Genomic DNA, 24,763 nt, shown 5'->3' with positions numbered 1-24,763 from the left:
TTATTTTGAATTTTTTATTCATTTTACATACCAACCATAGTTCCCCCTCCCTACCCTCCTTCCAAACCCCCAGCCCACCCCCTAGCCACTCCTCCCAATGGGGTAAGGCCTCCCATGGGGAATCAACAAAGCCTGCTGCAATCAGCAATCAGTTGAGGGAGAACAAGCCCCTCCCCCCAACCCCTGCATCATGGCATCTCACTACAGGGAATGGGCTCCAAAAAGCAGGCTTAAGCACCAGGGATAGATTCTGGTCCCACTGCCAGGGGCCCTACAAGCAGACCAAGTCACACGACTGTCACCCACATGCAGGCTCCCTAGCTGTCCATCTGGAGCCCGTGAGGTACCAGGAGCTCATTAGCTGTCTCTGTGGATTTCCCTGTCATCATCTTGACCTCCTGTTGTTCATAGAATCCCTATCACATGATGGTGGGATTCATGAAGACCTAATGATGACAACTGCTGAGGACAGAGAACATGCCCTTGACCATTATCTAGGCCAGGTATTGATCAAAAAGGATCCACTTTATATAACCCCTTTATCAGGCAGAGAAAACTTCTGCTTTCCTAGTTTCTAAAAAACTCAAAGTTCATACGCCAAAGCCCACTAGGAGAAAACTACGTCTTACCTCCACAGTGAGCTGTAGTCTCTCCTGTTGGGGGACATTTGATCACACGATGCACCCCGAGTTAGCATTTGCACTAATTAAATAAATCTTGGGTCAGGAGGCTGAGCGAACAACTAGCTGACAGAAAGTAATCACAGAGTCTCAGAGGGCATGTGGGAGAGACGGAGAGATGCTCTGAAGTAGTGGGAGGGTTTGAGTGGCGTGTCTTTTGCGTTTTGCTGAGTGGAACGATGGGTCCTCTGGGAGACGCCAATAAGGAGAGTTAAGCTAGGTGCTACTCAGCCTCTCTGAGCTAGCAGGTTTTCACCCGACTTTTAATCTCAAGTCTTACTTATATTTAGAATAAAAGAGATTTAGCTAAAGCTAAATCTTTAGTGGCAGTGACAGAGCAGGTGTCCATGGGAATGGAATTCCCACCAGACTGTGCCCTGAGCACCTTTGCCACAGAAAACTGTGGAGTCATAATTGCTGGCTGAAATAGCAGTAGATTAAAACACAGCCGAGGTGCTGAAGACAAAGCAACATGTTCCCTTTTAGGTAGTCAGTTTGATTCCAAACAACTTGGAAGAGAGAAAACTAACTCAATTAATCAAAAAGATAAATACTGGGAACACAGCCAGTCTCTTAATTTTATTAGTTCTATTCAAAAGAATCCACTTCACTGGGCATGGTGGTACATATCCCGACTCTTAGCTCCAGCAAGGCTGAGGAAGGGGAATGGCTGCGATTCTAGGCCAGTCTAGGTTACACAGCAAGAGACCTTATCTTAAAAATTCAGTTTTGGAACAGCAGGTATAATAAAATCAACTATTCGTAACAAACAAAAAAACCACACAAACACAAAAACAAACAGAGTCCTGCTTTAATTGTAGTATTGGAATATATTAAAATCCTATAGAAACATTACTGAGAATCTTCTGGAAAACAGGGATGGTGCAATCCCTCTTGAGAGAAGGATTAGAGTAATTCATAGCTCAGCAACACCTCCCTGGGTCACATTCCCAGACTACCCAGATCTCTTCATAATCTCATTTCAGATGCTTCTTAGATTCTGATTCTGATTTCAGTAAAAAACATAGGGGCTATCAGTTTGAAATTATTCTGGCCTTAAGAAATTAAAAAAGCTATTAACTATCTAAATAGTTAAAACATAAATAAAAAAATCCACGTGACCCTAAAAGTCACTTTGGTAGAAGTGGGAAATGGATTGAATTATCCTGGATATAATTTCATTAAGGCTTCAAAACCTTCCAGGAGAGAGTATCATAATTATACCATTTTATAACCAAAGTTAGGTTAAGAAAAGGCTTACTACACAAATCAAGAAGTCTGGGCCCATAGAAAGCTTATTTCTAAAAAGCTGTCTCCTCCATAATAGCATGTTCACACTACCTGTATCCCTCCTTAATGTCAAAACTATCAGCCTGACTTCTTCAGGAAGAATGGGCAATCCAAGTTAATAGGAGAGTCCCAAGAAGAAAATGCTGAAAAATCTGGAGTACACAAACAAAGCTGGTAGGGAAGACAAACAGCAGCAGCTTCTAGTTCATTCTAAAACCTTTAAGCCTTGAGGTCTTTTTCATTTAATGTTCTCTGGTTCCTGGAGAGGAGAGCCTGGACAAAGTCTGAGAAGCCAGGGAGTTGGCCAACTGTCAAGGAGAGAAGAGGTGGAGGCCTGGTGGTTAATGAGTAAGTGCTTGCCTAGCCAGCTCCTCTTTCTTGACCGTGATCAGCCAATGTAGATGCGATGGAAATCATTGGCACCAAAAGCAGCATTACACTTGGGACACTTGCGCTGGCGAGTGTCGTAGCGAGTCTTCACACACTCAAAGCAGAAAACATGGAAACATTTGGTAAGCACTGCATCCTTTTTACGCATGTTACAGCAGGGGCAGGTCAGCCGCGCCTGAAAAAGAAAAAAATCAGAGTCTGAGGAACCATAAAGCTCATGTCCCAAATGGCTATAATATAAGCAAAAAATAAGACTACTGAGCTTTAGGAAACAGCACTGTTTTCCCCTAAAAGAATAAACCATTCTCTGCTTGCCTTCATGTGAAGGTGTCTACTGCTCTCTCAGTGCTCCAGTAGACCCATCCCTTCTGCCTATGTGTGAAGTCAGCGACTACTCTCTCAGTACATTAGACACCACTTCAGACCCTGACAAACACAAAGATGCCACCGAGTCAGTTGTTCTAACCTTGTAGTCCTTTATCTCCTCCATCAGAATCTCATCACACTTGGGCACATTGTCCGGCTTCTTGGTGGTCTCCAGCTTCCTTCGAAGCCTAGATATGTCCTCCTGCAGCAAGACAGTAAACACAGTAGACACATTTCCCAGACCTACCAGGTTTTGTTTTTTTTTTTTTTTTTGCAGAAATAATTTCTGCAACTTGACCTTTCTATTACAGAAACAAAGAACTTTCTGTCCCTTCATGTCCAATTATCCTTAGGAATGTAGGAACTTGCAAATGCCTGTTTCAGAACAGACAACCCTATTCCTATCCACAACTTAGAACTGCACCAATGAAGGCACATTCAGTCAGGTGAAAACATAACCCAAACTCATGAGAGCAAGCTGCCTCATTTCGTGGTAACGAATTTTAGGGTGAAGGCAGACCTGGACTGAATACAGACCTGTGGAAGAGGACAGGAGCCATCCTAAGAAACAGCTGGCATGAGGAAACTGGAAGAGGAGTGAGATCTGAACCTCCTCCTGAAGCTGCACTGTTACTTCACAGTTCACCACTTTACAGATGTTATAGCTACTGTTTCACATCTAGAGAACACGGCATGAGGCAAACAATGCCAGGCCTTTCCCACAAGGCCCTTCAGCCTAGCCGTTCATGGTGTTCAACACTCACCACAGCCATCAGAAAGCACTGAAAAGGTAAATACAATCAAAGCCAACTGCTCTTGCCTGTGCTCGTTTGAAATTGAATAAGTCCTTTTCTTTGGTGACACTGTTTTCCACGATTTCATCCTGAAAATCATGGAGCTTCTTCTGAGCCAGTTCCAGCTGGGCTTTGAGATCATCTGCAAGCTGGGCTGCCTCCATTGCCTACGTGGAATGCAGAAACATCATCTTATCATCCCTTCTTCTAGGGAGGGAATGGCATCCAGAGTGAACTTAAATTCTGCAGGCAGGTTCTGCTTACTTGCCCCTGGAACCCACCCATCATGGCAGGTTACAGAGGCCAGCATACCTTGCGCTTATTCATCTCCAAGGCCTGAGTCCTAAGGCCCAGCTCCTTCTCCCCTGTGCCGATGTTACTCTGAAGCAGGTGCTCCTTCTCTTCCAGTTTCCTTACGACCTGTAACTGGGCATCCACCTGTGAAGGAAAAAGCTCAGATTTTAATGTAAGCAGGTGGGAAAATAAAATCAGTTATGTTTTATTTATCCATACTACCTCAAAAATTACAATATATCAGAAATGTCAAGCTATTGTTGACTTTTTCCATGAACTTTTCAAAAATATATCCAAGGAAATTATTGGTTTCAAGTTTTTACATTAAATAGTTCACGAATATTCAGAGTTTGGGAGCCTAAATTGCCAAGAATAGAAAACCATATTTACATATATTCATCTTCTGTAGCTATACTATTCCTCAAAACATGGTCACTCCAACCAGAACATAAATACTTAACTCAAACCACATTTAACTCCATTTCTTTAGAACAGCTAGAGGTTCTGAAGTAGAAGTTTTCTTAAAATCAACCACAGAGTAGAGTCAAACAATCCCAGCAGGTAGAAAGTAAAATCACACATCCACTTCTGGTCTCTCACTCTCACAAGCTTCCACCCCAAGATCCAAAAGCAAGCAGGTCAGAAGAAGACATCACGTGAGACTTTAACATACACTTTAATTTGCAGCATTTCTATCACACACAGAGAAGCCATGATGAGCAGTTTTGCAGGTGTCTTCATGCAGAAACCTCCCTACTTCAACAGAACGAAGGACTCGACTCAACCCGATTACCTGGGTCTTCAGGGTCAAAACCTGGTCAGCCAACTCCTCCTTCTCCTCTTTAAGTAACTTATGGATCTGATTGGATTTGATTCGCTCTGACATTAGCTTGAAGTTTGCATCATCCTTCTCCCGCAACTGCTGCATCAAACGGATGTTCTGCTCCTGCATGTCCTCAAAGGCCTGTCCTGTGACATCCATCTCAGAGAGGAGAGCTTCTTCCTCCTAAAATGAGGGGCCAATTAGCAAATCTGCCTGCATGCCAAAGGATGAGCAGACGAAAGTAGGCCTTCCCTCTGTTCACCTGCATTAGTTTTACATCTACAATCATAAAGGATAAAAACTGTCATTTTTCTAATCACTATATCCCTCAGTGCCAGCCAGGAGAGAAAAGAGATGTCCTCAGTAAGCAGTGTCTGAAGCAACAGCTTGTCCACTGGAGGTAAAAATAAATTCTCTACCACCAAATACAAAAAACAAAATAAGGGCAGGATGACAGACAAGAATTTCAATGTAATAACAAAGAAAATGATAAAAATTATGAACAAAGAGGAGTAGGATTAAAGTCAATCTTCACTGACAGAAATACCTTTCAGATTTCTACTTACGTGTTAATAAAAGCATGCCCACCTGCTTGGCCATGGCCAGCTTCTTCTGAAGGTATTCAATCTGCTCCTCCACTGCCCGGATCTTCCTCAAGGCATCCTCATCAGCCATTTTCTTGTTTTCTTTCTTCTCCTTATCCTCCAGATCCTTGAGTCTTTGCCTGAGATCCTCCAACTACAGGAAGAAAAGGATCATGTAAAAAACTAAGAGAAGTCATCAAACACTTCCAGAAATCATTGAACATTATACACACATGGAGGGCCCACATAACCAAGCAGTAAAAAATTGGGGAACAGGATAAATGATGAACTGAGAGTGACTCAATTCAGCACACCACTTAACATCATTCCTGCAGTTCATGCAGCTATAGGCAGAGGCTTTGGAAGTGTTCAAACCGTCTTCTCCTTAGGCCTCAAATTTTCAAGAATAAAAACATTTCTCTTGGGATGGACATGGCAGTGCACTCAAGAAGAAGAGTCAGGTGGATCCCTGAGAGTTTGAGGCCAGCGTGGCCTATGTCAGGAGTTGTAGGATAGCCAGGACTACATGTCTCAAAAAGTCAAAAACAAACAAAAAACATTGCTCTAAGGGCCGATGGCTGATGGGAGGGCTGAGTGGTTAAAAACACTGGCTGATCTTCCTGAAGACCCAGGTTCAATTCCTGGTACCCACATGGCAACTCACAACCATCTTCTAACTCCAGTTCTAGGTGCCCTCTTCTGGTCTCCATTGATACCAGGCACACATGATGCACAGATATATAGGCAAGGAAAACACACTTACGCACAAAATAATAACAAAGAATTTAAGAGGCAAAAATTCCTCTTAAATGCAACCAGAAAGAGGAATTCTATAATAATAACAAAGATAATCTGGTATTAATTTCTCAGAACCAACTAAGGAATGAAAAAAATTTTAAAACCTACTCCATGTTCTTCTCATTCTGACATATTTTACTACCTTGTAGAGAATTTTAAAAGCCTGACTTTAGATAGTCTTTGTTGTTGTTGTTGTTTGAGACGGGGTTCCTCTGTGTACCCCCGACTGTTCTGGAATTCACTCTATAGACCAGGCAGGCTGGCCTCAAACTCAGAGAGCCGCCTGCTTCTGCCTCCAGAGTGTTGGGATTAAAGGTGGATGCTACCATACCCATAGACAGTCTTTGAATAGGTGGGCAAAGTTGCTAAGTTAACACTAGCTTTAAAGATGGAAAAACAAAGGACGACCCCACAAATGAAGATTGTCACCAGGATGACAGATGACAGAAAGCTTGGTTACCTCAGCCTTCGACTTCTTCTCAGCTGCCATTAGCTGCACTTTGTCTCTCTGCTCCTTGGGGGCAGAGCGATACATATCTAGCAGCAGCTTCATCTCCTTCTGGCTCTCTTGTGCTTTCCTATGACGGGGTGGGAGGGCAGAAGGAACAATACTGAGAAAAAAGGCCATCAGAGCAAGAACGTACTATTTTATGACAATTCCTCCACTCTACATCATACAGCAGAGACATAGTTTCACAGGTTACCAACAGACTTCTGGGACATACTCAGAGGGCACAGAAAAGAAACCACACATTTCTCTGTTCAAACCGCAACATCAAGTGTAAGGTAAGTAACTGGCACTTGTGACACAGGCGCATCTAAGTGGTGCCGCTCAGAGACCGAGTGCGTAGACAGATCTGGGATGTATTTAGTCAAATCATTCAAATGATTTTTTTACAGGGGAAATGAGTTTACTTAAGCTAAACTGCATGAGAGATCAAGCACTTTGAACACAATGAACCCTTCAATTCGAAGTGTAAACCACGAAAAACAGAGTCAGAAGAGCCAGTTCCCCACGAAAAACAGAGTCAGAAGAGCCAGTTCCAGCAGACATCATGTTTATGTAGGAGGAACTAGGACAACATGTTATGTCGGGACAGAGGTAATGCTGAACTGAGTTAAAGCTATCCTTCTGCCTGAATTCTGTAGAAAGAAACTGCCAAGGAATTCTTGGTTTAAGGTGGCATACCTCCAAACCAGTCAACTGCAAATAAATTAGAGACATAGAATAATTTAAAATACAAGTAATGCCAGCAAATTACCCAAACCTAAAAGCAGTAGTCAATTTTCAGTATTTCTAGTGTGCTATTTTAATGTGGTATCTGTTGTCTTAATATGAACTCATGAGAAGTAAATGCCTCAGCCAGGAGCTGACTGGCACCTAACCACTCAGCAACACTGTATAGTAGCAGGTAGACCATCTGGCTACATATATCCAATTGAAAGTCGAGACCACATTAACTGTACATTAAGCTACATATAAAATACTATATAATGACTGGATGAGACATACCATAAAGTAAACACTTCATTCTTAGGTTCAGGCTCTGTATCATAAACATCACTTACTTGAGTTCAATCTTCAGCTGCTTGATAATTTCTGCTTCTTTTTTCCTTCCATCATCATGCTTCCCTTTCTCTTTATCCTTAGCAGAGTCTCTTTCTTTTTCTGACTCTTTCAGTTTCTGTTTCTCTCGTTCTCTCTCCTTTTCCTTTTCTCGTTCTCGTTCTCGCTCTCTTTCTTTCTCCCTCCTTTCTCGTTCTCTTTCTTCTTCATCCCGTTTGGATTTAACTTCATTGGCATCCTCCTGAGATGCCTTCGAAGCTGGATGAGTGGACAGGTCCTCAGAATCTTGCTTTAGCTCTGTGGGTTCATCCTTGGCGTCCTCAGTACTAGACTGAGACTGCAGGAGGGCACTGCCACTGCGCAGACGCGTCTAGGAGACAAGGCAAGAAAGACACACATCACCTCTGGAGCATAATGCTTCCCCCACTCACAATGCCCTTCCCCCACCATGGCAAACAATGCATATCCACTGTTCCAGGATACCTTGTTCAGGTCGGACTGTGCCTCTCTCAGCTTCCGCTTGTACCTCAGGACCTCGCCCTTCAGCTGGTGGTTGTGATTCTGGAGGCTGCTAATCAGGTGCCGCATTTCCCGGTTTATGGGACCTAAAGAAAAGCAGCACAGCAATATGAAGATCTCTGAAGAAAGCAAAGGCTCAAAGGCTCAGAGCAAATCGGGAACTTGTGAACAGCAAGGAGAGGTACCAAAAGAAATGCTTTCTCCAAAAATGAAAACCAAATTGCTTGAGTGAATTAAAACAAGCACCCAGGTTTTAGGTCAAATGAATTACAGGATTTGGTTCCAGGTATTCCAAGTCTTCTGAGTTTAAGATAGAATCAACAAATCCCCAAAATCCTGTTTTATTTGAAAGAAAGAATTTACAACAGAACATAGGTAGAGCAAGAGTGATTTGACCTGCTTGTTCGTTGGCGGCGAGGGTTTGCTCAAATTCTATCCTCAGCATTTCATATTCCTTGCGGACCTGGGCCAAGGTATCCTCCAGCTGAATTACTTCAGTTCTCAGCTTCTTATGCAGACTAACCTCATCTCGCTGCAGATAAAGAACCAATAAAACATTCATATAACTTCAATACGTCTCCTAAATTCAATCTGTAACAGTCAAAAAAAAAAATCTGCTATGAAAAGAATGCTAACTCTGAAAATCTCCACTTCGATACTTAAGAAGCACCAGATGTGATTTAGAAACATGACTTTAGAACCTGGCAGAACGACGAATAAAGGAAATGGTATCTAGCTCTAAGATTACAAGTCAATTGGAGAACTAACCATAAACTGTCTGGAAGTAAATAGAAAACTAGCATTCAATTTATTTAGCCAACATACATAAAAACTTCAACTACTTTAAACATTACCTTAGGGACTACAAAAGACACAAAAGTAAATATAAAAATCAAAGTTCTATGTTCAAAATACTTTACCTAAATGTGTATTAAATGCCACAAAGGCACAAAGCCTATGTGTTCTCCCTATATGTATGAACTGTAGACACCATTCCATGAAGGCTGGTCACAGGGCACACTTCTACTTCTAACTACCAACAGACTTTTCATGTTTATCAACCACTTCCTCATTAGAAAAACCTCACAGTCAAATCAGATGCTCTGTCTGCTCCATACATCTTTAGATAAATACCACTGAATCATGCTGTAACCTAATGAGTCTCATTCTCCCAATGGACTATAAGATCCATGAGAGCAAGATTGTCTTATATACCCACTGGATGAATGGGATAGTAACTATACATGGGAGTAAAACCATACAATTTATTGACACAGCAGGAGAGGGAATGGCTGGCTCAGTGGTGGAGGGCTGGATCCCACAACCACAAAGAAAAGCTCACTGTTACCTCAATGAGCTCAACCTGGCGCTGGTGAGTTCCCCGGGTGCCATGAAGCAGGGTCCGAGCTTCATCCAAGTGGGCTTTCAACTGTAGACTCTCATTGTACAGAACAGAGAACTGGGACTGCATGCAGCGATATTCTGGGGTTTCCTTAACCACTTCTTCCACTGCACTCCGCAACTCCACCTTAGGAAAGTCCAAGGAAAAGGCAAGTCAGAGTCAGAGGAAGCCAAGTATGTCCCCAAGTCACACATGGGAAAAATATCTTAAACTCACTAATGCTCCATGCACTTGAAATCACTACTCAGAAAGTTATGAAATCTATACTACCACTCTGCGTAAACTCGGTCCTGCATAAACTAGGGCGATTTTGATACATGTTTCACATTTTTTCAACCCCAATCCAAAGAAGCTGAAGAGCTACTGGAAGAGTGACATAAAACTCACCTGACCAGCACATTTGCTCTAAAGACAGCTGCAGACGCCAGCCACTAGCTGTTCCTTATTAACTATCACAGAGAACATATTTCTGACTGGTAGTAAAAACAGTCATGCTTTTCCTAAGCAACCATTTGCTTTAATTTCCCAAAAATTTTTAGTCTTCACTTTCAGTTCAAATGTCTTTATTATTTATTAATCTAGAAATAAACTATAAGTGACAGACTATGGATGAAAGGAGGATAAGGAAGACTTCCAGAAGAACCTTCTTTTTCCCCTAAGACTCTGCAAGGGAAAACGCTAACAAGCAGGAATGAACACCAACAGATCACTAAGCCTGCATCTACAGGAAACTGCGTAGCCAAATCTATGGCCCATTGTTGGCAATAAAAACCACGTGACCAGTACATGCCCACAGCATGAACATTTTCCTGCCAGTTGCCTAGAAACACTCACCCTGCTAACACTCATTTTCTCACAAACTCTAAGTCAGAGGACCTTGATTTAATCTAGGAATCTTTACTGGCTACTCTAAGCCTGTTTCAGAACAAGACTTGTACAGATAGTAAGAGCAAAAGCAAGTGCGTACACACCAACAGGAGCCGCATTTCTCCCCTTTTTACTAGGAAATGAGAGAACTATACACAGTCAGATATACAGCATGGTGTTCTTTTATACAAGCTCTGTGTGAAATAAATACCATTAACTAGTCAGATGCCGTGTGCTAGGTCTTTGTATACTGAAAACAGTTAAGATCTGCTTTCCAAGCATATTTTACGTACACAATACAGAATTATCACACTCCAGTCACCATACTGTAAATATGTTCACCCAAGCTGCAACTGAAACTTTGGACCATTTAGTCAGCACCTCTCCAAGGCCCTTTCCACCATTCTATTCTCTGCTGCTTAAGAAATCCACTTTCCTAGCACCCATATATTTTAAGCAGTATTTGTTCATCTGGGTTTGCCTTATTTCACTTAGCTTAATGTCCCCTAGGTTTACCAATGCCAACTCAAATGACTAAATTTCCTTTTTCAAGGCTGAATAATATTCCATTGTACATCTATACTATTTTTAATGTTCCTATGAGATTGTTTCCATAGTCTGCTGGTGGTGATTTTATAGTGGGCAACTTTACTGAACTCATCTCTAGCTCTCAAGAGCCTCTCCAGTCCATGTATGTAAGGCCACCACACCTGCAGACTGAGACGGTTTTACTTCTTCCTCTCCAATCTTTCCAATCAATCTGGAGCCCTTTTCTCATTCTTGCCCCTTTCTTGTGGTTGTATGATACTGAGAAGAAAGGGAAGAGTGGACATCCTAACCCTTGCAACTCTTCATAGGGTATGTAAACAGTGCACAGGTCACAAACGGCCTTTGCTGTGTTAGGGTACATTTCACCACACCTAATTTGTTGAGCTGTATCACGGAAGAGGCTGAATTGTCCAGTTTCCTTGTCCCTCATAAAGCCTGCAGGTTCACATGCTGAAGAACAAAACGCTTGCTTTCTCTCACTCGTCAGAGTCACAACTCCTACCTTCAACTTTTCATTCTGTGTTGTGACCTCTTCAAAGTCTTGACGAAGCTTCTCTAGCTCACAGTGTCGGTTCTGAGCCAACTCTTTGTTCTCTTCCAGCTCTGCATTCATTTCCTCAAACTGGAAAGGATCAGAAAAACAGCAGGTGAGGATGGAAAGGGCTCCCCAGACATCCCATTTCCATTCCTGCAAATGCCACTGTGCTGCTTGGAACCAATCCCAGTGTCTAGGCACAAGGCCTATTTCCAATGAAACACCATGTCTCAGGTGAGGCAGACTTTACCTTCCGGGCATTGATGGTGATTGTACCGCCATAGAGACTGCTCCCTGCTCCATATACCTTATAGCCTTTTGAATTCACCTACAGAGAAAAGAGAGATGGGACATTTCAGTTGAATGAGAAAGATGAGTCCTCGAAAAGATGCTTGTGTTTGATAGTTACTACAGATATACAACTGATCAAAGTCCTAAGAACAAGTGACAATCAAGAGTTTAGTGTGCACACACACTCACACACACACACACACACACACACACACACACACAGCCTGCACAAGATCAAACTAATCAACATACTAGCGTGGAAGGAGAAAGTGTTCTCCTTACCCCTAGCTGAAGAGCTACTGGCATTCGACAGCTGCCACTGGAAGGAAAGCTGTTTTTCTTTAGGATTGTGGCCCCAGGTATGCTGCCCACCCATGAGCAGATAACGGTCCTAATAGGAGAGGAGTTCTAGAAGATTTTGATGGAGGATGGGTAGCATCAAATACATTGTATACATGTATAAAAGTCTCAAAGAAATAAAGACTATTATATTGGGGCGGGGAGCCAGAGGCTGGAGAGGTAACAGTTAAGCAGTTAAAAACAGTAGCTGTTCTTACAGAAGAGCCAACATGGGAAGCTCCCTGCACCCACACGGAGACTCAACCCCACGTTACACCAGCTCCAGGGGCTCCAATACAGCCTTCTGGCCTCTACAGTCACCTGCACCCATATGGCACATATTCCCTTTCTCTCACATACACATTCATACATATAAATAAGAAATATATTCGTAAATAATTTTAATAGCCTTTATAAAACAACACTGACCCGTTCTAGAACTTCAGCCAAATGTCGGTTGAGGCGCTGTTCTCTTTTTCGAATTTTGTCAATATCCCACTGCAGGTCATCAATCATAGACTCCAAGACAGATACTCGTGACTCAGCTGTCTCTACTTTACCTTGCAGCTTACAGAACTACATCCCAAAGACAGGGATTCAAAAACAAGAAAAGATCAAGTCAAAAAAGTTCCAAATTCCACAAAATTAGCCCTAGGTCATTTATAGAAAATGCTACAATTATAGAAAAAAATTATTCAACACACAAGTATAAAAATAAAGTCATAGATTCAGTTCTTAAGATTGCTACAATCACAGCCGGGTGATGGTGGCACACGCCTTTAATCCCAGCACTCGGGAGGCAGAGGCAGGTGGATCTCTGTGAGTTCGAGACCAGCCTGGTCTACAGAGCTAGTTCCAGGACAGGCTCCAAAGTCACAGAGAAACCCTGTCTCGAAAAAAAAAAAAAAAAAAAGATTGCTACAATCACGAAAACAGGCAGTTGCTAAGAACTTTCACATAAGAACAAGACCAGTTAAAATTCACTAATCTCTCTACCCATGAAGAGCATCTTTTCTCTAGGTAGAACACGAAGTCATCAGAAGTTAAAGATTAAAAAAAAAAAAAAGAAAAAGAAAACATCAAGTATCAAATATTTTGGGAAACATGAATTCAAACTAGTAACATCTCTTACTATCAACTTTCTCTCTATATACATCCAGCAATGATAATTCTCATAGAACAAAAATGGGAATTCCTAGTGGTTTTTCTTTGTTTTTTTAAGCTGACACTTGGGTAGTTTACAATCAGGTTGTATGAGAGTGTGAATGTGCGTGCATGTCCAGGCATAGATGTGCCACAGCTTGTTATATGGAGACGAGCAACCTCAGATATAAATCCTTGCCATCCATCTTGTTTGAGACAGGATTTCTTGTCATATGTCACTTTCAGACATCTCTAGTTTCCACCTCCCATTTCACCTTAGGGAGACAAATAGGAGGATTCTGGATCCAAACTACTGCATTCAACTTTATGCACATTCTGGGATCTCAATTTCGCATGAAAAGTGCTGTATCCGCTGAGCCATCTACCCAGACCAATGCTGTTAAGGAATAACTGCCCCATGTTCCCATTACAGTCCTCCTGGAACCTAGACTTTAGTAGTCAGCAAAAATAATACTATGTAACTCTGAAACTATGCCAGAGAGATCATGCATGGTCTGCTTTATTTCTTAGAGCACTCAACATAGGAGGTCAGCTGCCATGTAAGAAACCTGCAGGTCCTAGTCCTCTAGTTGTCAACTAAGGTACACTCCCAGCTGATAGGCAGCATCAAGAATTAGTAATGAGAGCTGGTTCTACACAGGGAGCAAAGAAAAGCTGTACCTGTTTACTATTGCTGAGATTTGGGAAGTGATTCAAAAGGAGACCTTTCCATCTTGGTAGCACCTAGTTAATACCCTAAAATATGACACTCCCATTATTGTAAATGCTGCTAAACTATAATCACTTTGATGGGTCATGAGTATCCAAGTCTTATCAACTTCCCAAATGGTGCTCTGACAGCCAGCAGTGTTCTGGGATTCCCCTCTGTACGCTGTGAATACCAGTGGTTAATAAAGAAACTGCTTTGAGCCTATAGCAGAGGAGGGCAGAACAAAGCTAGGTGGGGAAAACTAAACTGAATGCTGGGAAAAAAAAGGCAGAGTCAGGGAGACAAACACCAGTAAACCACAGCCTCATGGAGATACACAGATTAATGAAGATAGGTTAATTTATTATGAGTGAGCTAGAAATACTCTAGAGTCACTGGCCAAGCAGTGTTTTAAATAATATAGTTTCTGTGTGATTATTTTGGGTCTGAACTGCCGAGCAGCCCAGAAACGAACAAGCGGCCTCTTACAACACAGCAGAGTAAAGAAGTAACACTAGAGCTTAGGAAACAATGCAAGAAAACAGGGCTCTGAGATTAAGCAGATTCATGAGCAAATCACATTTTCTAATCATCTGATCTCTTTTTGTTCACTAATTTTTCACTTGTTTCCTCACCAGTAAAACAGGAGCTATTTTATTTACTACTAGTAGTAATATCCATAAAGTGCTTAAAATGTTGGGCACCATGTGAACAGCAACTATTAAGTGACTAATTAGCATGAATGTTCAGTAGCCAAACTAAGGTAGGTCAAATTTCAGCACACAATCAATCATTTGAGCTAACAAGATAATTAGAAGCATGAGAAGAATCATCCAAACCTTCATTACTTTCTCATAAGCCTTTTATGGAGATAAATGCCCAAATCCTGACATGTGTTATTCACGAAACTGGTCTAGAGTAAAAACTCACGTCCCCCAAGTTCCTATGGCATCCAACGTAGAAGAATTCCCTTACCCCACTCTCTGCAGAACTTTCGCCTAGCTATTCCTTAGTACCACTGTTCACAGCCTTTTATATTTAGGGCAGTGAATTATTTAGAGATTTACAATATTTGTTGTGTTATGACATTTCTTCCCAATGATGATGATCCCTAACTATCCATTAAACAGAGGCATGAGAAATATTCAGATGCTGATCTCGGAGTTGACTGTTATTGCCTCATGCTCTCTTCAACATCAAAGCACGCTTTCTAGAATAAAGGGACCTCTCAAAGTTCTCATCATTTTCACTTGAGGTCAATCAGTGCTACTAAGAATGGCTGTCACTCCTTTCTGGTCAAGTACCTCCTGAGACATGGTGTGGTGCTTCTCCTGAAGGAGGTCTGTCAGCTCCTGGAGCCTCACATTCTCTTGCGCAAGGAAGGAGTTCAGCTCCTGCACTGCTTCCTCCACTATCAGGTTATCTGAGGAAGAAGGACTACACTTTAGTTTTGCATTGACAGTCTAAGTTTTAAAACTGTCTAGTGCACCAAAGCATTGACCTCCCAGCTCACCTCACTGCCCTCAGAACATCAGAAAGCAACCCAGTGCTTATTGGGTCACATGTAGTTAGTTGGTTAAGTAAATGAGTCAACATGCAAACATCACCTATCCTCATTTCTTTCTGTTAAGACAAATGCCTTGTGCAAATAAATGAATCCTATATAAATTTATACAATTTCCATCACCAAAAATGGAGACTTTAGAATTTAGAATAGACAAGATTTCTAAGCAGTGTCAAAATTAAAGCAATATAATTTAAAGGCAATCATAAAATACCCATTATTATCTAATACCAAGCATCTATTGAGATGAGACAGGAAGCAAAATTTTTATCTTCAAATCATCACATGTAAAATCATGAGGAACAAAGATACAACGCAGGAGTCACTTATCACAATAATTAAGTGTAATTCTAAAGTTTAAATTAAAAATGTACAGAATATTTACAGATGCACGAGTTACATCTTATAGTTTATTATGCTGAATTCATGCATTTAAAATTAGTCACAACTATTACAGTTCAATCTAAAGCACCAAAAATGGAAACAATTATTCTCAGGATACAATGTACACATTATTTATAAATTTACAGTTTACATCTTTAGAATTTATTACTCCAATTCATGTGTTCTAAATTAGATTCACAACTATTACAGCTCAATCCTAGAGTTATAACTAGAACTAATTATTCTCAGGACATACATCATCCTTTAGAGCTGTGGATGGGAATCTGTTTCCACACCACCTGAAGCCTTTGCTCTCAGAAACCATGAAGATAAGTCAAGTCGTAGGTTCCCAGTTTCCACCTAGGACTGCCCACCAAAATCAAGTGTGGAACTTATAAGAAAGACAATTCCCTGGGATCCATTCCAAGCTTACTAAGAATCTCCATGGGCATGGGAAACACACATAAATAAACGATGACTCTGAGCCAACCTCAACTAAGAACTAGCACCTACATTTTCATTCTTTCCATACCTTAAGTTCTGCAGACAGGTTCTAAACTACAATAAAAACCCAGCAAGTGTTTATTAAATTAATAAATAAGTCATAAGTCTAACTCCTTTAAACAAGAACCAAACCCATGGGTGAAAATGAATTTCTAAGTAAGTTAACACTCAGGATTATAATTCATACCATATGTACCTTTACCTTTTTTAAACACAGATTACTTCTGGGTCACTACAGCTGAACTATTTAGAATTTATACATAATAACATTTTTTTAAAACTTAAACCTGATCTTAAAATACATTATCAAAACCTTTTTTCCTCTGTGCATGTGTGTGTCCTATGTGTGCAAGCATGTATGTGCATGTGAAGGTCAAAGGATAACAAGAACTAGTTTTCTCCTGCTACCATGTGGGATCCAGAAATTGAACTCTAGTTGGCAGGTCTAAATGCAAGCACCTTTAATGCTAGGCAATCTTGTAGATCCAGAACTCCAAAATATTTCTTAGTACTGTTTAATATACTATTCAGGTTAATTTTTTTACAAATAGAGCAAATAATGTACTTGATATTCACTTAAAATACCAAATTTAACATCAAAATAATCTCTGTACATGGTGTATTCCCCACATTACTATGATTTAACAATACCCTCTAGATAAGCAATTAGAACCAAGGGAGACAGAAGTATCACACAGTTTGTTCTATAGTAATCGGAAAGAGTAATTACACCCATTCACTCCCCATTGTGGTATCCTAACTAATAATAAAACACAAACATATTAATTACTACACTAACCAAAAAAAAAAAAGGGCAAAACTTAAAAACTTCCTTGAAAAATAAAACTAAACTATAGAACAATTTATTTCTTACTTGCCCACCCAATGAATAAACCATGTTATATCTAACTAATTTATTTTGGAGACAAAGTTAAATATCTTGATGATAATCGGGGCTGCTAAAATACCACAACCAGAGGGCTAGAGTGATGTCTCAGTGGTTAAGAGGGTGGTTCAGTTCCCAGCAATCCACGTCAGGTCCAGGAGACTCTAACGCCCTCTTCTGGTCTCCTCAGTTAACTGCACTCAAATGTATATACAACCGACCACATACATACACACAGTACATCTTTTATTAAAAGATACTATAACTAGACCATGGCTATTATTGAAAACTTAAAATCAAGGTATTTTATTTGCATTAGTAAAGATCTTTGGGCATTTTAGTACACTTTCTATACTGTCTGGACATAATTTATATAAATTCAGTAAGTATTCCAAATGGTAATTTTATTTTAAGACTTTTTTTTTAAATTTATTTATTTATTAAGGATTTCTGCCTCCTCTCCACCACCGCCTCCCATTTCCCTCCCCCTCCCCCGATCAAGTCCCTCTCCCTCATCAGCTCGAAGAGCAAACAGGGTTCCCTAACCTGTGGGAAGTCCAAGGACCACCCACCTCCATCCAGGTCTAGTAAGGTGAGCGTCCAAACTGCTTAGGCTAGGCTCCCCCAAAGCCAGTAACGTGCAGTAGGATCAAAAACCCATTGCCATTGTTCTTGAGTTCTCAGTAGTCCTCATTGTCCACTATGTTCAGCAAGTCCGGTTTTATCCCATGCTTTTTCAGACCCAGGCCAGCTGGCCTTGGTGAGTTCCCGATAGAACATCCCATCCCTTCACACATGGGAGTTATATTTTACTACCTCATCTAATGCCCTTTAAAAACATCAACAAATAAAAGAGCACATTAAAACCCACCTTTTGAAGTCAGAGCAGTTAAAACTAATTCTGCTGTTTATAAAAGTTTATAGTCAGCATGGTCATGCTCAGCACACTGAGTCACGAGGTTTAAAACTCCAAGAAATTTAATTAAACTGTATTCTCTTCTTTTCTGCTTTTTGGTGCTGGGAACAGAAGCGAGGGCCCAGTGCATATCTAAGCACATTCTACCACTCAGCTGTACCCTGAGCCTCACAGGGCTGAGACCGTCCCCTCCCCAAGGCTCCCAGCCTCAGCGTCTCTCCTCACCTCCACTGTTGAGCTTCCGGGATAAGAGGTCCACTTTTTCTTGCAGTTTATCATAGACGGTGACAATCTGGGACACAGCACGGCGAGAGGACTCCACCCGTTCCTGAAGCTGCGATTCCATCTCTTCACTGGAACTGCTGGCCAAGGTAGCAAGGAAAGAGAAAGCTGGCTCTTGCCCTTCCCCTAAGGATAAAACGAGAAAAAGAAGCCCCCCAAAATTATAATTCTGGAAATAGCAAATTATTCTTCAAATGGAGAGCCTCAAAGCAAAGTTCAACTTCAAAAACTTAGGTAAGTAAGGCAGTTACAAAATAGTCCCCCAAAGACACAAGGAGAGAAAAAGAAACCCCCAAAGTATAAAGCTAGAAATAGCAAAACCCACTGCCCTCCTCAACTGGAGGGCAAAGCTCAAACTCAGCACCTAGGTAACCAACGCAGTAAAAGAATTCCTCGTCAACTTGCCTCTCTCACGGTCATCTTTGCGCTCCTGATTGCTATCAGAGTCGGGTTCTGGCTCTGGTACAACCAGGGCTTTCCTTTCTGTGAGTAGGTCTCCCAAACCCTGGTCCAGATCATAACGTTTAAGGATGATACGAATGTTTTCATCGAACTAGAGAAGAATAGGGACAGTTAACAAAAAGAAAAGGCAAAGGCTAGGGAACTAAGAGAGCACTAAGGATGAAAACGCTGATATGAATCTGGGTGAACATACAAAGTCGCTACCTGGCTCCAGTACCGGTTCACAATCAACAGCGAGGCATCGTCAGTTGCCTGGCGTCGCTCCAGTTTTTCAATGTGTTCCCGAAGTTCATCTTCAATGGCCTGCCTCTGATCTAGCATTTCTGCTAGTTTACGGTTTTTGGATTGCAGTGTTCGAATGTCTAACTCCTCCTGCCCCAGGAAACCAGAATTAGTCTCCACAAATAAGACGAATGAGCTGTTAAACTCAACAAGCTCACAATAGTTCATTAGCTATTTTCTATAAATAAACAAATCTTAACTCAGCTGTTAAGGGCTTATCATACAAACATGAACACCTAAGTTTGATCCCCAGGGCCTACTTCTAAGAAAACCAGGCACAGTGGAATATGCTGTAAACCCAGCACAGGGAAGCTAGAGACAGCTAGATCCCTGAGGATGGCTGTATAGCCAGCCTAGCCTAATTGGTGAGTTCTAGGCCAAATAAGATAACTTGTCTAAAAAAACAAAACAAAACAAAAAAAAAAAAACCAACATCAATGGTAACTGAGGAAGACATCTGGCCTCCATATAAACAGACACATACCCAGATACATACATACACAAAGAAATCTTACAACTAGTAATTGGGCAGGAAATGGGAGCAGAAGAAATAAAGGAACAGGCATAAGATCAAATAAGGAAGAGCAAATGTTAGCCTCTCCGCTCACCATCTCACTGTTCTATGGTCATGAACCTCCACAGCACTGAGGCTCTACCCATGCAGCTAGGTAACTGTCTAACCTCTTAGGCGCCACTCTCCATCCACCCGAGATCTGGCACACAGGGTGTTCTCTAGTCCAGCACCTGTGCATATTATAGGTGACTTACGCATAGACATAGATGAACCATCTAATGTCCTAGCACCCAGTTTGTCAGTATTTTGAACACTTTAATGCCAAATGACTGTCACCACCACTGGACTTCTGGGATGCCTTTTATTCCAAAATGTACATTGTAAGAATCATCCAGAACTCTGCTCTACTCCAGCTTCCCATCTCCCGAATAAAACAAGTCTCTCCTGGTGCCCCATGTCTCTCCAATAGGCCTTTTGCCTCATCTAGGGCTTCAGAATTCTAAACTCACTTTCCTCCACTCTATCTCATTTCCATTACTTTCTACTTCGCTTATACACTACAATATAATCCTTCAACACTTGCCCATTGTTCTCCTATGTCCTTAATCCATTACTCTATCTTCATGAACAAATGTCAACCTAAATTAATCCAGACAGCTGACAATTCTATCGCCGTACCTCATATAACAAGATTTCTACAGAAACGCCAGAAACCAAGAAAACCAGTGACTTTACAAAATGAATTCCTAATATTAACAAGTGAGCATCCATTCTCCATTAAACCAGTGTAAAATTCTCCAGAGTCTCCCTTTGACACAATACTCAAGAGATGGCTTTGTTCCTTATTTAGTAAGAAATATAACTCACCAGATGGGAAACTATTAATTTCCCCCAACTCTCTGACCCAATCCAATTCACCAGCCTATGTACTTTTCTTTTCTTTCTTTTTTAATTTGAGACCAGGGCTCATGTAGGCCAAGCATAACCATGTAAGGGAATAATGAACCACTGGCCTATACCTCCAGCAATATGTACACATTCTGAAAACTTCCACCTTCTACTCAGGCTCCTTGCCCTTCAGTAAACACCTCATTCTCCAAGTTAGTCATAATGGTGCAGGCATGAAAGGAAGAGGCAGGAGGACCTGGGGTTCAACATCATCCTGGCCTACAAAGAAAGATCCTGTCTCAAAAGCAAAGCAAAGCAAACAAAATACTCCCAGCATCAGCAATTCCCCAGGCCTGAGTATCTTTAGACTTTCTCTGCTTTCTGCTCTTGGAGAAGCTGAGGAAAGCAGGAGGTAAGAGTGAGAGGGAAACAATCACAGGTCACAAAATAGCAGGTGGAAAGGCTGACACTTTAATTTTTTGGTTTTTCTTGTTAAACAAAAGTTAAAGTTTCTCAAGAAGAAGCAGAGTAAGCAGATGGGAGAGTAGGCTGGTCTGCAAAAGTCAGCTAAAAAGCAGGCAGTCTTGCTTCATCAAGAAACTGGTGAAATTGACATTTTCAAGCAAGAACTGGTTAAGGAGATTTTTATTTTCCATCTTCCATATCAGAGTAGTGACTAGAAGTCCTGCGCCAGCTTCCTGCACTATTAGTAAAGTGTCAGAACGCAGTCCAAGAATGGAGTCATGTGAGGATTCTGAGTGCCTGTGAGAAAACTCCAGGAAAAGAAGACAGGACTCTTGTCACCTCAGTTTCTTCAAAATACAGCACTGATCTTGGAATGTGTTTTCATGCTCCTTCCAGATGTAGCATGAGAAGTGAGCGCACTTCAGCGGCTGCTATCTATGTGCCTCTATGGAAGAAACGTGTTCTTGCCACAGGGAGCTTGACCTTGTGACCCAACACCTTCCAAAGCACTATCTCTACCCAATCTTCTAATCCTCTCACATTCTTAAGCTCACTGCAATCAGCCTCACCACTATCTCAGCACAGGTCTGCAGCCGCCAGGGAACTACCTGTTGCTCAATGCAACGTCGCCCTTCACTCCAATTAAAACGTTCATTTGGCTTCTCCAACTCAGATTTGTCTCCATGGTCAAAGTTACTATACCCAACTCCCTATCCACTCCAATAAGTTGTCTTAATATTCAAAACCAAACAGGCTGGTTCACACTCCACAGCTCCTAAACACAGTCCTCCCATACCCGGCTCCAGCCCAGTAAGAAAGACCTTACTCCCCAAAGCACACACTGATCTTCCCTGTTTCGTATGCTTTTATCCAGTCTGTCAGGATTTGTCTATGCTACCGGCTTGATCCACTTCTCAGGGATCTCTCATTCGGACAATTCTTATGTCCTTCTGTTTGTAGCAAATATTTCTGAACTGTTTTGTCAGACAGCCAGGCTAGAGCAGCTGGAGTGGACAGCTCCATTCATACTGCCAGAGTTCACAACTCAAGGGTACACTGGATTCTCACTTTCCCTGTCTCACTATAAAAACCTCAAAAGTACATCAAAGGAGTCATTGCCTTCAAAAGAGGCAGGAAGACAATCCTTACCTTAGGAAAGGTGAGGCTGTCAGGGGTGGGGATGGGGGAGTAAGAAAGAGCAAGAGGGACAATTCTGGTAGGTGCACACACGATAATCTGTGCATCCACGGGAGCTTACAGGGTCTCCTTGTTGCCCTCTGACTAAAGTCTAAGGAGGGATGTATGCTCTGCTTTCCTTCCATCAACCTATTCTCCTGTCAGTAGCACTCTGGAAACTGAAGTCTACGGGCTGTAAAACACAGCAACCAGCAAACAAAAGATACTCAGTAACTACTTAGACTGGCATAAGTGAATTTAGGGTGCACAAATAAAGGCTGCTAAGACAAAATCACCTTCTGGCAGTAGGATGGAGTTCTAGAACCCATGGCATCTCCCTAAATAACACTTCATTATCATTATTAAGCAAGATCTTATTGTAACTGAAAAAAATCAAATCAACTTCCCTGAACCTCGGCATGAATATCCACAAGATATACAAATTGAAAGTGTCTGCACAGTATATTCCTTTGACCAATTCAAATACAGAATCTTCTCTACATCAAAGTCTCTTAGCTTCCTTCTGACATACAAGCGATATTATGATCCACTAAAATACCATCAGTTAACTGTCTATCACATCACCTAGCCCAGTAACGACTGACTGCTCACTCTTACGGAGTACTCACTGTGTTAGAAGTGATGTGGGAACTCTTTACAGGGACTCCCGTGCTGTCTCCTCCATAACCCAAGGTCACACACAGGTCCTACAGATTCACTTCTCACACAAACACGGGCACAGGGCAGATAGTACAGGCAATGCAGCTCAGAGATAAGGCTGAGAGCAACCCCTAGGGCTCTGATCTGCCTCTTAGCGCCAGCGCTCTCAAGGGCTTTGCCTGAGCGTCTCTCAGAACATGGCACCAAATTTTCAGTAAACGTAAAGTGCTAATTGACTATAACAAAGACTAGAGTAGCCACCAGAGCTCAAACATCAACACCCCTCGCTTCGAGAACTGACCACCACAGCATGTCAGCCACTTCCCTCTTCTTTTCTAACGTGCTCCCCCCATCAAAAGCAAGCCTAATTTTTCACTTTCAGGTGATAGCTGACAGAAGCCAAGCAGGCTTTCGCAGCAGCCTCATTTCTCATACCGTTGAGGAGACACCCCCGAGCTTAATTGTTTCCACAGTGGTCCCGGAGTCCTCCACAGCTGTCTTCTTCTCTGGAGGCACAGATGTGCCTGGCTCTCCAGCCGCTCTTTTGCTTCCGATGCCCGACATCTCGGCATATAACGGCGGTCACTTTTCTGAAAGGAAAAAAAAAACAAAAAACATGAACTGAAGTAAGATAAGCAAAGTAAGCCACAATACAGAGCACCGAGGTAGAAAAACTAGCAAGTTATTCCACATCCAGCAGCACCAAACCTAAATGGAGAGGGGGGCGTGTCTGTGAGAAACGGGAGCTGGACTGACGGGGTAGTGGGTTTATACACAAAATGTTAATAATAATAGTCATAGAATAAAGAGACTGAATAAATTTTAGGACTCTTCACTTTGAGACACAAAAACAAAAATAGAAAAGGACAGGTTATTTATGACAGAAATTAACGTTAAAGTGTTCGTCTGGAGACTTTGAGCTGAAAGAGATGTAGGAAATGTTAGCAAAGTCATTAATCGTATACAAAGTCAGTTATCTCTGAACCTGCTTCCCACACCAAGAATAACAGTATGCTTGCTAGACTTAACTGTAACGGGAATATGACATAATTAGAAAAATAACTTAAAGAATGTCAGATGAACACTACGCACCTAAGAAACTCAGGCGTTCTCTTTACTATTAAACGCACTCTTGGGAACTCTGGAAACGTCAGGTCTAGGGGAGCACCCGGGCGCTTCGTTTGGGCAGCCGGGTCGCCTTAAGAGACCGCGTTTGCCAACAATTCCCGTTTCTTCATCTGTACAAACGAGGTGTACTTTTAGTAACTCCCCCACCTGACTCTGGTTCCGAGGCTCGACCGGGGCGGAATGGATGCTAAGGTCCTTTCGCGAGAAACCCGACCATCACCAAACTACACCCGGCTGGCTCCAGACTTGAACTCCAGGACGAGGCATGGACGGCAAGCGGCGATCTGAGTCGGACCTCGCCTGTAAAGAGAGGAGGCAGGGACTGAGCAGGGAGCCCAACTTGACTAGAAAGCGGCCAACGAACTCAGCAGCCTCCAGGCCTGTAAGAGGGGACCCGGGAGTCCGCCTGACGGACTCCCCGCTATCCCAGCCCGGGAGAGCCCGACGCCACAGCCGACCTGGGCTCCCGCAGCTCACGCCCCGGGGCGCGCGGGTCCCGGCGGTTATTCACGTAGACCCCGGCGGGACTCTCATCCCTCACTTCGGACAGGCTACGGAGAGGGAAGGAGCTTCACGGAGGCGGAGGCAGGGAAAGGAAGTAGGGAAAGAGAAAAGGAAGTTGCTTCAACCCGGCCCGCTGCACTATAAGCAGGAGCGGGCGGAAGTGGCGTTGGAGGGCGCCTGGCGGAAGTGACGCGTGAGGAAGGCGCGG

The 24,763-nt window shown here is 42.2% G+C and overlaps 1 protein-coding gene across 2 annotated transcripts; it reads right to left on the bottom strand.

Moving 5' to 3' along the window:
- Positions 1-1,484: 1,484 nt before the first annotated feature.
- On the bottom strand, positions 1,485-24,669 carry Rnf20 (ring finger protein 20). 2 transcript variants are annotated; one of them, XM_041657292.1, is made up of 21 exons: positions 24,510-24,669; positions 24,199-24,351; positions 23,359-23,513; positions 19,143-19,310; positions 18,882-19,029; positions 18,420-18,602; positions 15,245-15,363; positions 12,518-12,664; positions 11,709-11,786; positions 11,426-11,545; positions 9,454-9,633; positions 8,502-8,637; positions 8,070-8,191; positions 7,589-7,956; positions 6,480-6,597; positions 5,226-5,375; positions 4,608-4,820; positions 3,833-3,958; positions 3,547-3,687; positions 2,827-2,928; positions 1,485-2,535 (listed from the first exon to the last, which is right to left on the bottom strand). In XM_041657292.1, the coding sequence occupies exons 3-21, from the start codon at positions 23,485-23,487 to the stop codon at positions 2,359-2,361; spliced, it is 2,925 nt and encodes a 974-aa protein (XP_041513226.1). In that variant the 5' UTR covers positions 23,488-23,513; positions 24,199-24,351; positions 24,510-24,669; the 3' UTR covers positions 1,485-2,358. The 2 variants fall into 2 exon arrangements, with proteins under 2 accessions (XP_041513226.1, XP_041513227.1); XM_041657293.1 differs by lacking the exons at positions 24,199-24,351; positions 24,510-24,669 and adding an exon at positions 24,016-24,191.
- Positions 24,670-24,763: the final 94 nt, after the last annotated feature.

This window comes from Microtus oregoni, unplaced genomic scaffold, assembly GCF_018167655.1.
Source record: "Microtus oregoni isolate MIOR12 unplaced genomic scaffold, Mior012 000008F_ref0000371, whole genome shotgun sequence".
In the NCBI taxonomy this organism is placed as follows: domain Eukaryota; kingdom Metazoa; phylum Chordata; class Mammalia; order Rodentia; family Cricetidae; genus Microtus; species Microtus oregoni.
The sequence above is the reverse complement of the archived record's forward strand: the minus strand, read 5'-3'. Positions and strand labels throughout refer to the sequence as shown.